Genomic DNA, 17,416 nt, shown 5'->3' with positions numbered 1-17,416 from the left:
AATTGGAACTGGTAGAGAGAGCTTCATATTTCTAGGTGTCTAGATCACCAACAACTTCTCCTGGTCCCTCCATGCCGATGCTATAGTTAAGAAAGCCCACCAACACCTCTGCTTTTGCAGGAAAGTAAGGAAATTTGGCATGTCCACTATGACTATCACCAACTTTTACAGATGCACCAAAAAAAAGCATTCTTCTGTATGCATCACAGCTTGATGGATACAAGCTGTGATGCATGTATCTATGCATCACATGGATGCATGGATACATGCATCACAGCTTGTATCCATCAAGTGATGGCTCCTGCTCTGTCCAAGACCACAAAAAACTATAAAGAGTCACGAACGAAGCCCAGTCCATCACTCAAACCAGCCTCCCATCCATTGACTCCATCTACACTTCCCGCTGCCTTAGAAAAACAGCCAGCAAAATCAAGGAACCCAAGCATCCCATTCTTTTTCCACCTTCTTGCCATCTGGAAAAAGATACAAAAGTCTGAGGACACATACTACCCAACTCAAGAACTTTCATCAGTTTGCACCGTTTAAGAAAATTGCGAGTATTGTGGAAGTACCCACTTCTCACTTGAAGACCAGAATTTTCCCATCCAGGAATCGTAGCAGGCTGGGGGCCGGGGGGAAACCATGACCTCGGGCAGGATTTTCTGGTCTTGAGGCAAATGTGGTTGGAGAAGCCCACTGAAGAGTAGTTTCTTGTTAGAACTCTTTCCTTGGTCAAAACTGCTTGATTTGTGTGTCTGGTCAAGGGGAGTTGTTGCTCTACAATGGCAGTGTCAGGAGCCAACAGCAAATCATGTCATTTGGCTCTCAACATCATCTTTAAAAATAATATTGCTGGCAGGCTTGGGTTGTTGCATGGGCTTTCTGTAGGATATGAGAAGTTGCTAACTCTTTTGGTTAACGGTATTTCATCCTTTGCTAATTTCATTCTTCAATGACTGTACCAACCTCCCCATCAATCCATTAACAGAAGGATGATAAGGTGCAGTTCTGATCTGCTACATGCCATTGTATCTGAGGTAGTTCACGAATTCCCTTGAAGTGAGCAGAGTTCCGTTATCGCTAACCAATTACACTGTTCTGCCAAACCGTACAAATGCTTTATCTAGTTGTTAGATTGTCTTTTCATCATGATTTTGGGCCATTTGGAATGTGCATCTATGAGGATGAGAAACAAACATCTCTCAATTGGTCCTGTGAAGTCAATATGCACTTTCTTCAATCTGAGAGTCTAGACCTGGCCACCAGAAATAACCCCTTGAGAGTTCTTTCATAGGTGTGACTCCTGGATGTCCCTAGTGAAGTTGATCCAGTATACAACTCTGCAAGCATACTTGGGGTGCATTTTTACAGCAATACTCTGCTTAATTCTGAGCCATTACCCAATTCTTGTTCACAAGTTATGTACACAAGCTAAAAAAAGTTTCTTGTCTCAAATGCAGAAGGTTCCAAAATAATTCTGAACCTTAAAATTGTTGACACATGAAGGCATGCAATGCTGCAACAGGATTCTAAGAAACACAGTTTCATCACCAATTAATTGTACACTATATCTGTTTTTACTGACACCAGTTTTTGAAACCACTGTCACAGGTGACAGCTCTCAATTAAATGTTTAGTGCATCAGTCCACCTACATAATAATTAACAATAATTAGGTTATTTGAAAGCAAGAACCAGCACTACAGTATACTATCGAATATTGATCTCAGATGGCCATCAGTGGATTGTAATGAACTCAGACCAGAGTCACAACACTGGTTGTACATGTTCCAGCTTCCATAAAGCAGCTCTGTAGTTATTTTTAAATGATGAGTGTCATGAATGGCTTAATCTGCTTTACAAAATTAAAAAATCTACACTTCATTTTATAAAGAATCCAGCCAATCTAACATCCTTGCACAGAACACAAGAAGCTTAACTTGTACTCCAAGGCAGGACAAACTAAAGTGGTTATTAGACAACTTCCTAACCAAATCATTTGGCTTTGGTGTGTTTTAAGTATCAGACAATTATAAAACACTTTCAAAACTGCAGCAGAGCTGCACTGACTTTGTGCCAACGGGAAAGAGTCAGAAAACTACAATTTAAAATTTCAATCCAATCCAATTTACAATCCACAGCTGATATTTCCATGGTTTGTTCCAGACAGACCATTGTGTTCTGCAGCGTATTTGATTATATCTTTATCCAAGTTTGACTTTCTTTCAAGATGTTAATCAATGCAGCTTTCAACCATTTCCATTAAAAATTGAATTCTGGTCTCACTTCAAGCTTTACAAATTGTATGTTCATGTCCTTTAAAATGGTAGTAATACAGAATATTCATGAAAGCAGAGTTACTTTGACCTCAGGTACAATCTTGAGTAAAGACCTCAGGTACAATCTTGAGTAAAGGGCGGCACGGAAGCACTGCTGCTTCACAGCTCCAGGGACCTGGGTTCGATTCCCGGCTTGGGTCACTGTCTGTGGAGTTTGCACATTCTCCTCGTGTCTGCGTGGGTTTCCTCCGGTTTCCTCCCACAGTCCAAAGATGTGCAGGTTAGGTTGATTGGCCATGCTAAAAATTGCCCCTTAGTGTCCTGAGATGTGTAGGTTAGAGGGATTAGCGGGTAAATATGTAGGGATATGGGGGTAGGGCCTGGGTGGGATTGTGGTCGGTGCAGACTCGATGGGCCGAATGGCCTCCTTCTGCACTGTCGGGTTTCTATGACTTCTATGACTATGACCTGAATCATGTCCCCTCCTAATCTATTCCCCCACCTCAGCCAATTTTTCTGGTTACATCAAAGCATTCACAAGCATGGTTACAAGGTCTTTAATTCACCTCCCATTACAAATATTCATTAACTAGTCTGCCTCATACCACTTAAGATATAGATACATGTCAATGTTTTCGCAAAGTTCATATACAGCATTACCTTCTGGTCTTGAAAATAAACTGCTGCTGATTGGATTTGTCACAAGTATTAACAGTGAAAAATAGTTTCTTGCGCGCTATACAAAGCATACCGCTCATAGAGAAGGAAACGAGTGCAGAATGTAGCGTTACAGTCATAGATAGGGTGTAGAAAAAGATCAATTTAATGCAAGTTAAATCCATTCAAAAGTCTGCCAGCAGCAGGGAAGAAGCTGTTCTTGAGTCGGTTGGTATGTGATGTCAGACCGTTGTATCTTTTTCCCCGACGGAAGAAGATGGAAGAGAGAATGTCCGGGGTGCGAGGGGTCCATGATTATGCTGGCTGCTTTTCCAAGGCAGCGGGAAGCAAAGACAGTCAATGGATGGGAGGCTGACACTTGCAATTCTGTTAAATGGATTTATTTTTTGCACCATTCTTTTAATGCATACAATTCAGACAGAATGAGAGCCAGAGAAAAACGTTCTACCTTCTCCCTTCCATCCCAATATTTTGGGTTAAGAGATAAATAATTAGAAATAGCCTCGTTGACTAGGGTTGTATCAGCATTTTCACAATCTGGTTTCACTTGCATCATGTCAAATGGCACTACAGAACTCATCAATATAAACTTACAACCGCAGCAAAGAAATAGATAAAACAGAAAAAAACAAAGTAAGCCTGACAATGATCAAAAAGGGGAAAATGTTTCAAAATGGTGAATTCAACTTTATGTAATGTAAATATTTATTTCTGTTTAATGACTAGCTCATGGCTAATGAGCAATTAATATCAGAAAGGGAAACATTATACTTGTCAGTAAGTACAGTAAAATCACAGGCATGCTCTTTTTGAATAGATTTACAACATACTGTGCAGCTGGTGCAGAAACCACACATCCTAAACCACAAGTAAATTAAGCCGAACGTTCGCTCGGTGAATTCCATTTATACGTTTAGCCAACCCCCACTGCAAGTTTCTCAGCAGCATGGGGTGCAGTCAATGGGAATCCCATTGTTAGTGGCAGGACAAGATCCTGCCACCGACAAACAGCACACCACCTTCCACTGTAAGAAACACACTGTCGGGAGACCAGAGAAGCCCCTCCAAGGTTTCATTATTTAGAATCTGTGTTTGGAATGAGTACTTCACCTCTCATATTCTAGTTTCTTCTCCAAGGAAGTTGAGTTCTTCCGGTACTCTTGCAGCTGTTCATCCTGCCTGATGTACTCTTGTCGCAACTCAGTGAGCTGTTCTGTGCAAGAGAAAAACACTTCAGCTGAACCAAATATTATTGGGGCAACAATACCACAATACATAGGGAAAAACCCGGCCACAGAATAAAATTCATGGATGCACTTAGGGGTCACTTGCACAAGAATTTGAAGTGGTTTTGGGGTGTTATCAAGGCAAAAAGGGCATCAGTGTATATTTGAGTGCAGTCCAAAAGCACCCTTTGACCACATTTGCTCCATTTTATTGCCCCAACTTAGGTGTTATTGGAGCAAGTGGAATGTATGTGGAACACCTGTGTTGACATGGAAGGTTGTATACAAAACATTTTTAAAAAATTCTTTCATCATTTATTACCCTAATTCCCTTTGAAATGACCTAGCAAGTCACTCTGTTCAAGAGAGCATTTAAGAGTCATACACATTACTGTCAACGTGAAGTCATATGTAGGCCAGACCAGGTAAAATGGCATATTAGTGAATCAGATGGTTTTTACGACAATTGACGATGTTTTCATGGTCATGAAGACTTTAATTCCAGATTTTCATCAAATTCAAATATCTGCTGTGGTAGGATTCTAACCCAATGCCAGAGCATTACCCTGGGTCTCTGGATTACTTGTATAGTGACAATACCACTATGCCATTGCCTCCCCTTAACATCTGAGGGAGAGTTACAATTCACCAGAAACTTAACTGGATTAGCTTTAAAAATGCTACTGTTACAATAGCAGGTCACAGGCTAGGGATCCTATGGAGACTAACTAACCTTGACTTACCAAAGTTTATCCATCATCTACAAGGCACAAGTCAGGAGTGTGATGGAATACTCAAGAAGCTTGACACCATGCAGGATAATGCAGCACACCTGATTGGCACCTATCCACAAACATCCACTCCTACCACCAATACACAGTGGCAGCAGCATGTACCATCTACACGATGCACTCCAAGAACTCACCAAGGCTCCTTAAACGGCACCTTCCAATCCCATAACCTCTATCATCTAGAAGGGCCAGGGCAGCAGATACATGGGAACACCATCACCTGGAAGTTCCCCTCCAAACCACTCGCCAACCGGACTAGAAAGCACATCACTGTTCCTTTACCATCATTCGATCAAAATGCTGCAACTTTCTCCTCGACAATACTGTGGGTGTACCTACACCACAGACTGCTACAGTTCAAAGCTGCTCATTAACATCTTCTCAAGGGCAATAAATGCTATCTGACCACTGAAGCCCTCATGGAATGTGGGCATAGTTGGCTGGGCCAGCATTGCGAATCCCTAACTTCCATTGAACTGAGTGGCTTGAGAGGCCATTTATGAGCCAACCACATTGCTGCGGGTCTGGAGTCACATGTAGATCAGACCAGGTAAGGACAGCAGATTTCCTTCCCTAAAAGAGGATTAGTACACCAGATGGGGTTTTAACAGCAATCATTTCATTGTCATGAAAAAAGTGCCTAATCTCTTGCTCAGCAAACATTTTCCTAATGCGACCCCATTTTAATGTCTCAAACTGTGACCCCCCCAGATTGATCAGGGAGTCAGGATGAGAGGCTTTGTTAAGCAAGTTCCATCTGCCATGGTGGGATTCGAAACAGGGTTCCCAGAGAACTACCCAAGGTCAATGGATTACTAGTCGAGTGACAATACCACTATGCCCCCACCTCCCTGCATCCCTTGGAGGAGGAAAAAAATGCTAATTTACTCTTTTTTTTAAAAATACACTTTTTCCCCTCTCTTCCTTATTGTCCCCTTTAATACCACACATCATTACAACAACACAAAAGCAAAATACCACAGACGCTGGAAATCAGAAGTAAAAACAGAAAATGCTGGAAACACTTCGCAAGTCAGGCAATATCTATGCAGTGAGTTAACATTCCAGGCTGTGAAGGCAAATATTTATTTGTGAATAGTGTAGACGGACTGTTCCCAGGTCCATACCATTACACAGCATAATGTTAGGAAACATTCATGATGGAATTTGCCATATGAACAACTGCTTCTATGACCTTGCACCCTACCGCCTTGCAGTATCACATGATAGGGAGTCAGGAGAATGCTTATTACCTAATCTTGGCTACAAACAGCTGGCAAAGGTTGAAGGTTTTGTAAAGAATCTCTATAGAATGGATATAATTCTTAAAGTTTAATTGAATTTCAGTAATAGACAAGTGGAGTGAGAGCAGTTGTGAGAGAGGCAGGTGTCATAATTGAAGGTCTCTAACAGAGAGTCTGTCTCATCAAGCGATCCACCGACAATTATGACCTGGTATAAACCTGGACCAATATTTCTCAATTCAGGGTAATAATGCACAAAAGCTGCACAGGCAATATCAATTAATATTTAGATCAGAGAATAATTTTAGTTTAATTTTATCACATGCAACAAGCCTTCTCGTTTGAAAAATCACAAGAAACAGATGTGGGAATAGACTACCAGGCCTTTCAAGCCTGCCCCACCATTCAGTGCTATCAGGGCTGATCTACTGCCGGCTTCAACTGCTTTTCTGTACCATTTCCCCATAGCCCTCTATTCCTCGATCTATCAAATATTTATCCATCTACTTTAAGTACTTCTAATGCCTCCACTAACGTTTTGGGCAGGGAACTCTATAGATTCAACACCCTCTGGCAGAAGAAATTTCTACGCACCTCAGTTTCAAATGACCGGCCCTTTATCTTGTAGCTACGTCCCCTCGTTCGAGACTCTCCCACTAGTGAAAGCATCTCACCATCTAACCTGTCAAGCCCCCTCAGGGTCTTATATGTTTGAATAAGGCCAACCCTCACTTTCCTAAACTCCCAACGAATACAGACCCAGACTATTTAGTCTTTCTTGATAGGAAAGCCCTCTCATCCCCGGAAATCATGTGCAAGAGTTCCCTAAATTTCTCAAACATCTACGTCGTCACTGCATCATCACCTCAAAAAAAAAATGATAACCACTCTTTAAATCAAGAGAGAAGACAGTTCCAGAACTCTGAATGGAAACCCACAACAAACCATAGGAACAAGCACAGATCACAAAGGAAAACCACAAGAGATATTGTGGAGATGGTATTACACACGAGATTGCCCCCATTCAAAGCCGTACATGGCTATCCATCTTCATTTTCATGCAACAGTTCGTTACAAAAACAGGAAGGACTTGTGCAATAACTACTCACAGCAGAAAGGCTCAAACGGATGAATGGCTTCCTCTCCTGCTCCTACATACTCATGATACTAAGATTGCTGGAGTTGCAGATAGTGATGAAGTTTGTCAGAGAATACAGCAGGATATAGATAGGCTGGAAAATTGGGCGGAGAAATGGCACATGGAATTTAATCCGGACAAATACAAAGTGATGCATTTTGGGAGATCCAATTCAGGTGGGAAACTATAAAATAAATGGCAGAACCATCAGGATCATAGACACACAGAGATCTGGTGCAGGTCCACAGATCCTTAAAAGTGGCAGCACAAGTGGAAAAGGTGCTTGCCTTCATCGGCCGGGGCATCGAGTATAGAAGTTGACAAATTATGTTACAGTTGTATAAAACGTTGGTTAGACCACATTTGGAATGCTGTGTCCAATTCTGGTCACCACACTACCAGGAGGGCATGGAGGCTTTGGAGGGAGTACAGAAAAGGTTTACCAGGATGTTGCCTGGTATGGAGGGTAGTGACTATGAGAAGAGATTGAATAAACTGGGATTGTTCTTCCTGGAAAGATGGAGGCTGAAGGGCAACCTGATGGAAGTTTAAAAAATTATGAGGGGTATAGATAGGATGAACAGTTGGAAGTTTTTCCCCAGGGCAGAAATGACAATTACAAGAGGACACAAATTTAGGGTAAGGGGGGAAAGGTTCAGTGGAGAGGCGCAGGGGAAGTTTTTTTTAAACACAGAGGGTGGTGGGGGCCTGAAATGCACAGCCAAGTGAGGTGGTTGAGGCAGATACATGAGTGATAGTTAAGACTTATCTGGATAGGCACATGAACAGACGGGGGATAGAGGGATACAAGCGGTTGGTCTAGATAGGGCAACGTGATCGGCGCAGGCTTGAAGGGCCGAAGGGCCTGTTCCTGTGCTGTACTGATCTTTGTTCCTTGACATAGGCGACTATACAAGTGATCTTGAGTAGATAGTTTCGTTGCTGTTTCCATATTCCACAGAAGTATGGGATAGCAGTGCAATAAAGTTAATCATTTATGAATGAAAATGCTACAAATCAACAAGCTTGAAGTAAAAAGAAAACTAAACAGAAAATTCTGGGAAATATTCAGCAGGACAGGCAGCATCAGTGGAGAGAGAAACTGACTTAATGTTGTAGGGCAATGGCCTGCAAGGAGGTGTAATCAAGGTAGCAGCAGGTAGCCAGTGGGAGGAATGATTTGGAACAAGGCAGTATAGCCAAGCTCCATACAGTACCCATAGCAACGCCTTTTATTTAGAAGGAGTGAGATGAATTAAAGGAGAAATTCTTCAACAAGAGAATAAGTTCAGCAATCAAGGGTGGATGGTGCTCTCAAATTCTTTGGGTGTACCCAGATTGGACATCCAGGGTGAACAGGAGACAATATGGGTCAGGGAACTGGAAACTTTTAAAGTGACAGAGTGAATCAGGAGGGTCAAGGATCGAGGTTGTGGTGTTTTGGGTGGGGGAGGTATGTGGAGGATTGGACAAGGGGAGGAAAAAGAGTAGGAAGAAATCAGTTTGAAGTCAAAGTTGGAGAATGTGTGTATAATCTGCCATTGCCAACTCGTCCTTCCCTTTTGTTTCCTCTAAACATTCCGATTTTTACTGAGGTGGAATTTCACAGGTTCCAACAACTGGAAAGACTATTTAAATTTAGACAGTGAACAGGTGGCAGACTGTTTGCCTGTGCAACACGTTCTCCTCTAAAATTTAAACATTCACAATTAGCACAAAGCCTCTGGACATCAAGAATGGGAAACAGGAACAAGAAGTAGGAGTAGGCCATTCAGCCCTTCGAGCCTGCTCCGCCATTCATTTTGATCATCGAATTCCATATCCTGATCTCCTCCCTCCTCTCCAGCTCCCCGCCCCCTGCATCCCTTATGCCCCCAGAGCTATATCTAATTTCTTCTCGAAATCAGACAATGTTTTGGCCTCAACTACTTTCCACACATTCACCATCCTCTGGGTGAAGAAATTTCTCTTCACCTCAGTCCTAAAAGGTTTGCCCCATATCCTCAAACTACGACCCCTGACGCTGGACTCCCCCACCATGGGGAACATTTTTTCTGAATCTACCCTGTCTAACCCTGTTAGAATTTTATAAGTTTCTATGAGATCCCCCTCACTCTTCTAAACTCCAGTGAATATTATCCTAACAATTTAGCCTCTCCTCATATAACAGACTTGCCATCCCAGGAATCAGCCTGGTAAACCTTTGCTGCATTCCCTCAATAGCAAGGACATCCTTCCTCAGGTAAGGACACCAAAACTGCACACAATACTTCAGGTGTGGCGTCACCAACGCCCTATACAATTGCAGCAAAACATCCCTATCCCTATCCTCAAATCCTCTCGCTCTGAAGGCCAACATACCATTTATCTTCTTTACTGCCTCTTATACCTGCATGCTTACTTTTAGCGACGGGGCGACCCGGTAGCACAGTGGTTAGCACTGCTGTTTCACAGCTCCAGGGACCTGGGTTCGAATCCCGGCTCGGGTCGCTGTCTGTGTGGAGTTTGCACATTCTCCCTGTGTCAGCGTGGGTTTTCTCCGGGTGCTCCGGTTTCCTCCCAAGATGTGCGGGCTAGGTTGATTGGCCATTCTAAATTGCCCCTTAGTGTCCCGGGCTGCATAGGTTAGAGGGGTTAGTGGGTAAATATGTAGGGATATGTGGATAGGGCCTGGGTGGGATTGTGGTTGGTGCAGACTCGATGGGCCGAATGGCCTCTTTCTGCACTGTAGGATTCTATGATTTCTATGACTGATGCACGAGGACACCAAGGTCTCCGAGTATCTATCTCTCTCAATTTACACTCATTCAAGTAATAATGTCTCCCTATTATTGCTACCAAAGTGTATAATCTCACGTTTAACCACATTATACTGCATCGACCATGCATATGCCCACACACTCAGCCTGGCCATGTCATGCTGAAGCATCTCTACATCCTCCTCTCAGCTCACCCTTCCACTGAACTTTGTATCATCTGCAAATTGAGATAATTCATTCATTTCCATCTTCCAAATCATTAATATATAATGGGAACAGTTGGGATCCTAGCACAGATCCCTGTAGAACCCCACTATTCACAGACTGCCAATCAGAAAAAGACCTATTTATGCCAACTCTTTGCTTCCTATCTGCTAACCAGCTTTCTATCCATCTCAAGACATTACCTGCAATCCCATGTGCTTTAAATTTACATCGTAGTCTGTTATGAGACACCTTGTACTATACTTCAACTATGCTAAAATACAGTACGCAGCTTATCAAGGCTCTTAACTGCAAGAGAATTATTTGTATACTGATTGTTATTGCTACTGTGCAGAGTAAAACAATCACCAAGGGGTTAAAAGAGGGTCTTCCATCCTAGACAATTCTAGTAATTTTCCATTGACCTCTCAAAGGCCCCCCTGAATCCTTTTGATGCTATGAAAGTGGGGAAGTATGTTGATATATAGTAGAGTTCGAAATTGCATAAGGTACAGATGAAACTATTTTTTCCCCTCAAGATTTTGGGCATCGCTGGAAAGGCCAACACCATTTGCCCATTGGGCAGGCAAGAGTCAACCACATTACTGTGGATTTGGAGTCACATATTAAGCCAGACTGGGTTCAGGACAGCAGGTTTCCGTCCCTAAAGTACATCTGTGAACCAATTGAGCTTTACAACAATCTGTTCACTGATTAATTTTTAGATTCAAATGATCAAAATGCCAGTGTGTAAAAATTCACATTACTAGATCACAAACCTATTAACGTAACCAGTGCACTATTGTGTTATAAAGTAATACTGAGAGTATTTTAGGATAGCATAGGTATCAAGAACAGTATTAAGGTTGGTAAACTACATTTGTAGCCAAAATGTCAAAACTTAGCAGTTGACTAAAAATGAAGAATCCCTTCATTCTTACCTTGTAACCGATGGATCAAAGACAGCTGATCTGTTACATTATTCTGAAATTTAACCTTGAGGGAAAAAGAAAAATAATTGTGAAAATCTGTTTCATGGTAGATAATTTACAGTGTGCCTATCTCAAACATGTGAATTTTTCACAGTTTAAATGATTTCAGGATGGCAACAATGTCAAAAGCGGCCTCTGAATAAATCCAACAACACAAGGTTCCCTTAAAGCTTCAACAATACTAACCCAAGCATCCTTCAATTTCCGAATGACTCGGCTAGTTTATGCAGTGTTCCAGGGCTTAATTTTGTTATGTTGAGAATCTCCAAACTTTGCGGGTTCCCAAAAGCATAACCCCATCCCTCGGATCAATATTATCCTCATTCTTCAGAACATTTTTGCTGAGATAGGTAAAGTTTGATGCTGGAAAACCTAGATTACAAATTGGGATTTGAGCTCTGGTTTTCTAAATCTATCCTAATGTAAAAATAAATATCAACAAGCTGTTGGAAACATCCAGCAAGTCAATTAGCATTTGTGGAGAAATAGACAAGTTTGCATTTGAGGCATACACTCCGCCAGTTCTTGTGATACCAGAAATGTTAACTGTCCAGTTTCTTCCACGAATGCTGGCTGACCTATTGAATATTTCCTGCATTATCCATTTTCCTAGAATTGCCAACATTTTTTTTGCTTTTTGCTGGCATTAGATTATCTTTATTTTCAGATCAAACACTTCTGTCACCTTTCTCTTCCAGTCCAACTATTTGCACCACAATCGCTATTAACTGGTGTGTAGTGCCTCATCAGGATCTAGCTAAGGGAAACAACTTGGCTAAAATCATACTTGGCATGTGGTAGACATTATAACCTCATTCAACAACTAGGCACATTCACAAATGAAACACTGTCACTGACAGACATTACCATTACTAAGAAACATTTCACTGAGACAGTGAAATTACATTACATGGCACAGAGAACACGGTGTAAAAAGTGCTACAAAATCCCCACCCCCCCCAGCTTTGGCAATATTGCCATCAAGTTGACATTTTTCCTGTTAAAATGCTGTATATTATCTTTATTTTAATATCAGAACCTGCTACCAATTAGTTCAGGAAAAGAAACAGTGGAATGCATTTACTGCACCAGGCAACAAATTCTACCGCTGACTATTCACATTCAAACACCGCCGCTCTCCCCCTCCCCCCTCCCCCGCCACCACCAACAACACACAAGTTAAGGGGGTAGTTTTAAACCTGGTCAGCAAAGTGTTCTCCCACACTACCAGTGACTAGAAAATCTGAAACACATACACGCAGGTGCAAGGCAAAACATTTAAGAAAGAGAGTCATCTACACTGCTACAAGTGAATTAAACCTCCTCCCTCAAGATATAGGGAAGACATGAAAATACCATCAATGTGAGAACAGACATCAAGCGCTCAATTGTGCAGTAGGAAGGATACATACCCCAAAGGTTTGATCTGAATTTCACCAGTTGATTTAAAAAATGATTTAAAACTTCCTGAAGCTTCAAATTATTTACATTTATTGATCACAAGGGACTTCAGTTAAATGCAATTACGAATATTCCACAACCATCCTGAATCACGTAAATACTCATGCAGCACGTGGAATCTCTCAAGTTCCCTTTTGCACATTAATACTTGATCAGTATTTTTTGACGCTGGATAAAATGAGAATTGAAACAGTAAAAGCTGTCTTGTGCGCCAGATCCCTCAAACCATTGGAGATTGAAAGGTTCAGATTGTGTAACCACTTCCAGAAGACCATAACATATAGGAGTAGAATGAGGCCACTCGGCCCAGAGTCTGTTGTGCCATTCAATCATGGCTGCTTTTTTTCTCATCCCCATTCTCCTGCCTTTTCCCCATAACGCCTGATCCCCTTATTAATCAAGAACCTATCTATCGCTGTCTTAAAGGCACTCAATGACCTGGCCGCCACACCTTTCTGCGGCAAAGAGTTCCACAGATTCACCACTCTCTGGCTGAAGAAATTCCTCCTCATCTCTGTTTTAAACAATCATCCCTTTAGCCTTAGGTTGTGCCCTCTGGTTCTAGTTTTTCCTACTGGTGGAAACATCTTTTCCATGTCCACTCAGGCCTTGCAGTATCCTTTAAGTTTTGATAAGATCCCCCCTCGCCCATCTAAACTCCAACGAGTACAGACCCAGAGTCCTCAACCATTCCTCATATGACAAGCTCTTCATTCCAGGGATCATTCTTGTGAACCTCCTCTGGATCCTTTCCAAGGCCAGCATATCTTTCCTCAGATAGGAGTCCAAAACTGCTCACAATACTCCAAATGGGGTCTGACCAGAGCCTAATAAAGCCTCAGAAGTACATCCCTGCTCTTGTATTCTAACCCTCTCGACATAAATACTAACGTTGCATTTGTCTTCCTAACTGCCAACTGAACCTGCATGTTAACCTTAAGAGAATCTTGAACAATGACTCCCAAGTCCCTTTGTGCTTCTGATTTCCTAAGCATTTTCCCATTTAGAAAGGACTATGCCTCCATTCCTCTTTCCAAAGTGCATAACCTCATACTTTTCCATTGTATTCTATCTGCCACTTCTTTGCCCACTCTCCTAACCTGTCCAGGTCCTTCTGCAGCCTCCCTGCTTCCTCAATACTACCCTCCCTCTGCATATCTTTGTATCATCTGCAAACTTAGCAACAGCACCTTCAGTTCCTTCCTCCAAATCGTTAATGTATATTGTGAAAAGTCCCAGTACTGACCCCTGAGGCATACCACTAGTCACCGGCTGCCATCCTGAGAAAGACCCCTTTATCCAACTTCAAACAGAAACCAACTTCAACAGATCCAGGCGTGGCTGCAGTATATGCTACTAGTAATTTTTCACCCAAGGCTATGGGGATTTAAAAAAGGTAAAGACTAGAAAGCAATAAGAAATATAAATTTATCACCGATACCATTAACATGAGAACTCTCATTTCAAATGTTTAGCTATAACATCAATCGCAGTGCAGATCAATACTGTCTCCAGTCAAAGTGGATGCAAGCAGGACAGAGTTCAATAGCGGAAGAGAAAAAAAATAATTGTCACTGTTTTCGCCAAAATTCTTTTTCAAAAATGACAAAAATATCGGTACCTTGTTTACAGAATTGAATATTGTGATATTCAGGCAATTCAGTGCAAAAGGAACAATTTGAGATCTTACGGAGTTTAATTGGACTAAAACAATTGTCCAAGTGACAATAATATGTATTGATTATCCAAGAGACCTAGGAAGGACTTCTTTTTGCCCAGACCCTTGGATTTCCAATATTCTTGAATTGCTCTATTGCCCCGCCAAACATCATATTCAGGTTGCTCTCAACTGCATTCAATGATATTTAGGATAGTTTGCAGGACTTAATTTCAGCACTAATAAACTGAACATAGTAGGCGGCAATTTCAGAGACTCAGTCTAATTCAATCATGGCACCATTGAAACCTACTGAAAAGCATCGGTTTTTGCCTTTATTCCAGTTCTCCCTGCCACTCGTCAAATATGTATTTATTATCGCTAGGATACAGCTCATGAGTGCAGGCACCTCACCCAAATGGCCAATTATAAGGCTGGGGAGTTAACCATGTAAACCATCTTACTGAGCTATACATGGTCTGCCCTCCCTCCCCACAAGAGAGATTCTGGTAAAAAGCAGAAGCAGCACAAGGTTGGTTACAATATCTGCTCCCTCAGCCCCGAGACAGAAACTGATCCACCAGCGCCCCAATTGCTGTTCCAGGCAAGCTGGCACCAAATGACACCAGATCAGGAGACAAACTGTTCAATGATTGCACACAATGCTTGGATTTCCGATATCGCTCATCCGGAGAGCAATTGCTCATTCTAAACGTCAACTGTTCTTCAAAACTTTCAACAAGGTAATCAAGTTGATTTTGGTATTTAAATAAACTACCATTCAAACTGCATAACACCAGACAATAGCAAAGCAACAGTGGATTAGAAATCAAAAAGGACAGTTTTGACTGAAGGAATGATAACCAGAGGGAAAAAAAACTTTTCAATGATCTGCAGCTATAAATATAAAGAATATACGTGGCCAATTGTAAAAATATTTAATCCAAAAAAAAACAGCACTGATCAGATCCTCCATATCACAACACTTGTTTATTTTAATTCTCAATTCTGTGCTACGCAAGAAATTAGTTTTTAAACCCAAGCTCTAGTTTTGTTTTCTTTGCTTCTCTGTATAGAAAGAAGTTTTACCATTATGCTATGCAGGGTAAGATCAGAGTTCACATCAGCACGTGCCTCAAGTCTATATAATTTGGATAAATGGTAACTGTGGGGTGTAATGTTAGAGGCAGCAGTTTAAAAGGTTAGCTTTAAACAGATATTGGATATAAATTTGTCCCTATATTTTTTGGCCACGTGTTTTTCTTCTATAACTTGTGCTACCAGCAGCAGGCTTTCAAGTCAAACTATTGCCTCCAGGTTTATTAGAATAGACTAAACATTACTTTACAAAAAGAGAAAGACAGCATGGCTGTATATGTAAGGTAGTGTTTCTCAATCAAAAATATAAAAATTAGCTTTGTCAGGAACGATAATAAGTCAGGAGTAGCAAGCTTAATTAGAACAGAAAATTCCAGAACTACACAGCTGACTTAAATTGGAGCCCCGGTAAAGAGTCACTTCAAAATATTAAGCAATCAAGACAATAAATTATTCCAACTAAACAGAACTTTAATAATAATGAGGTTAATTTTTAAAAAAAAATATTTTGAATGCATAGTACCCACCATGTTGATGGAAAAGTTAGTGGAGGAAAAAAGAGAAACCTACCACAGGCGGTCTCAGACGACAGACACGTAATATTCACAGCATTTCTCACATTCCCAAATTTATTTCAGATCACAAGGGCATTTTGTTTTTTTTTAAAGAACAAAAAATCTTTCAGTGCTTAACAGATCAAAGTGACTGGCTGTTAAACCTCAGCAAGCAATCCTCAATTCTCTCAAGTATCAAGCCCACTTTTAACTTTGGCATAGATTAGGCTATTGCTGTTTTCTCCAGAAAAGTATTAGAGGTTTAAATAAACATACCACACTTGTAACAAACCCTCTCAAATATTACAACTCACTAAAACATAATTTTATCACAAGAGGTTAAAAGCATGTGCTCTTCACTCAAACATCCATTGAACAACTTATCATGCAGGCCATGCAGCTCTATTTCAAATGCATTTTCTAATGCAGGCTGCTAAAATTAGCAACCTGTTTCTTCAACTTGATAACTCTTCCCAACTTGAACTGATTAAGATACAATCTTCTATCTAACTCAGTGATACCCTTAATCTGACACTATGACCGGAACTCTACCACCTCGCCTGCCACAGAATCTCAGCAGGCAAGGGTCCGACAACCAAAATCTCTGTTGACCTCAGGCAGGAATTTCTGGTCTCGCCCAACATCCCACCCTATACATTTGGCCAGTTTTATCACAGCCATAGGCTGTTATTTGGGATTCGGTTTCTTTAAAAACTCAAATGAACACCTATTTTGGAATCAAGTATGAATCTGAACTCCATAGGATAGGATAATATTAACTTAAAGTTAAAGTTCAAATTTATTTATTAGTCACAAGTAGGCTTACATTAACACTGCAATGAAATTACTGTGAAAATCCCCGAGTCGCCACACTCCAGCGCCTGTTTTGGGTATACCGAGGAAGAACTTTAGCATGGCCAATTCACTTAACCAATTCATCTTTGGACTGTGGGAGGAAACCCACGCAGACACAGGGAGAATGTGCAAACTCCACACAGTGACCCAAGCCGGGAATCAAACCTGGTTTAACCTCAGTTTGCAGTTGGGTTTCTTAAACAGAGAACCTGAGAGGGCCAATATACTTTAGTGTGCTTTTTATTTTAGGGTATGTAGTTCTTTCCTGAGCCAATTTTGTGTCTTCCTGCTAGGGTATGGTTAATGCCACTGGGTAACAAATTTTCACGTGCAAGCCTCAACAACAAGTACTGGCAGACTATTTGAACCTGGGAGTACAATTTAAGACACTTTTATTATTCAAAGCATATGTTTGAAATTTTGATCCTGATTAGCTTTGCGAGTGAAACAGAACATTTGCTAGTGACCGTGCTACCACAAG

At 41.2% G+C, this 17,416-nt stretch overlaps 1 protein-coding gene across 2 annotated transcripts in view; it reads right to left on the bottom strand.

Annotated features, from left to right (window-relative positions):
• The window catches only part of golm2 (golgi membrane protein 2), a 97,347-nt gene that overhangs the window by 57,021 nt on the left and 22,910 nt on the right, over nt 1-17,416 (bottom strand). For both annotated transcript variants that reach the window (XM_078241177.1, XM_078241179.1), the window contains exons 3-4: nt 11,260-11,314; nt 4,067-4,169 (exon numbers count right to left, since the gene is read on the bottom strand). In XM_078241177.1, coding sequence (XP_078097303.1) covers nt 4,067-4,169; nt 11,260-11,314 — 158 coding nt within the window. The remainder of the gene's footprint in view (nt 1-4,066; nt 4,170-11,259; nt 11,315-17,416) is intronic.

Source organism: Mustelus asterias, chromosome 24 (genome assembly GCF_964213995.1).
Source record: "Mustelus asterias chromosome 24, sMusAst1.hap1.1, whole genome shotgun sequence".
NCBI lineage: Eukaryota > Metazoa > Chordata > Chondrichthyes > Carcharhiniformes > Triakidae > Mustelus > Mustelus asterias.
The sequence above is the reverse complement of the archived record's forward strand: the minus strand, read 5'-3'. Positions and strand labels throughout refer to the sequence as shown.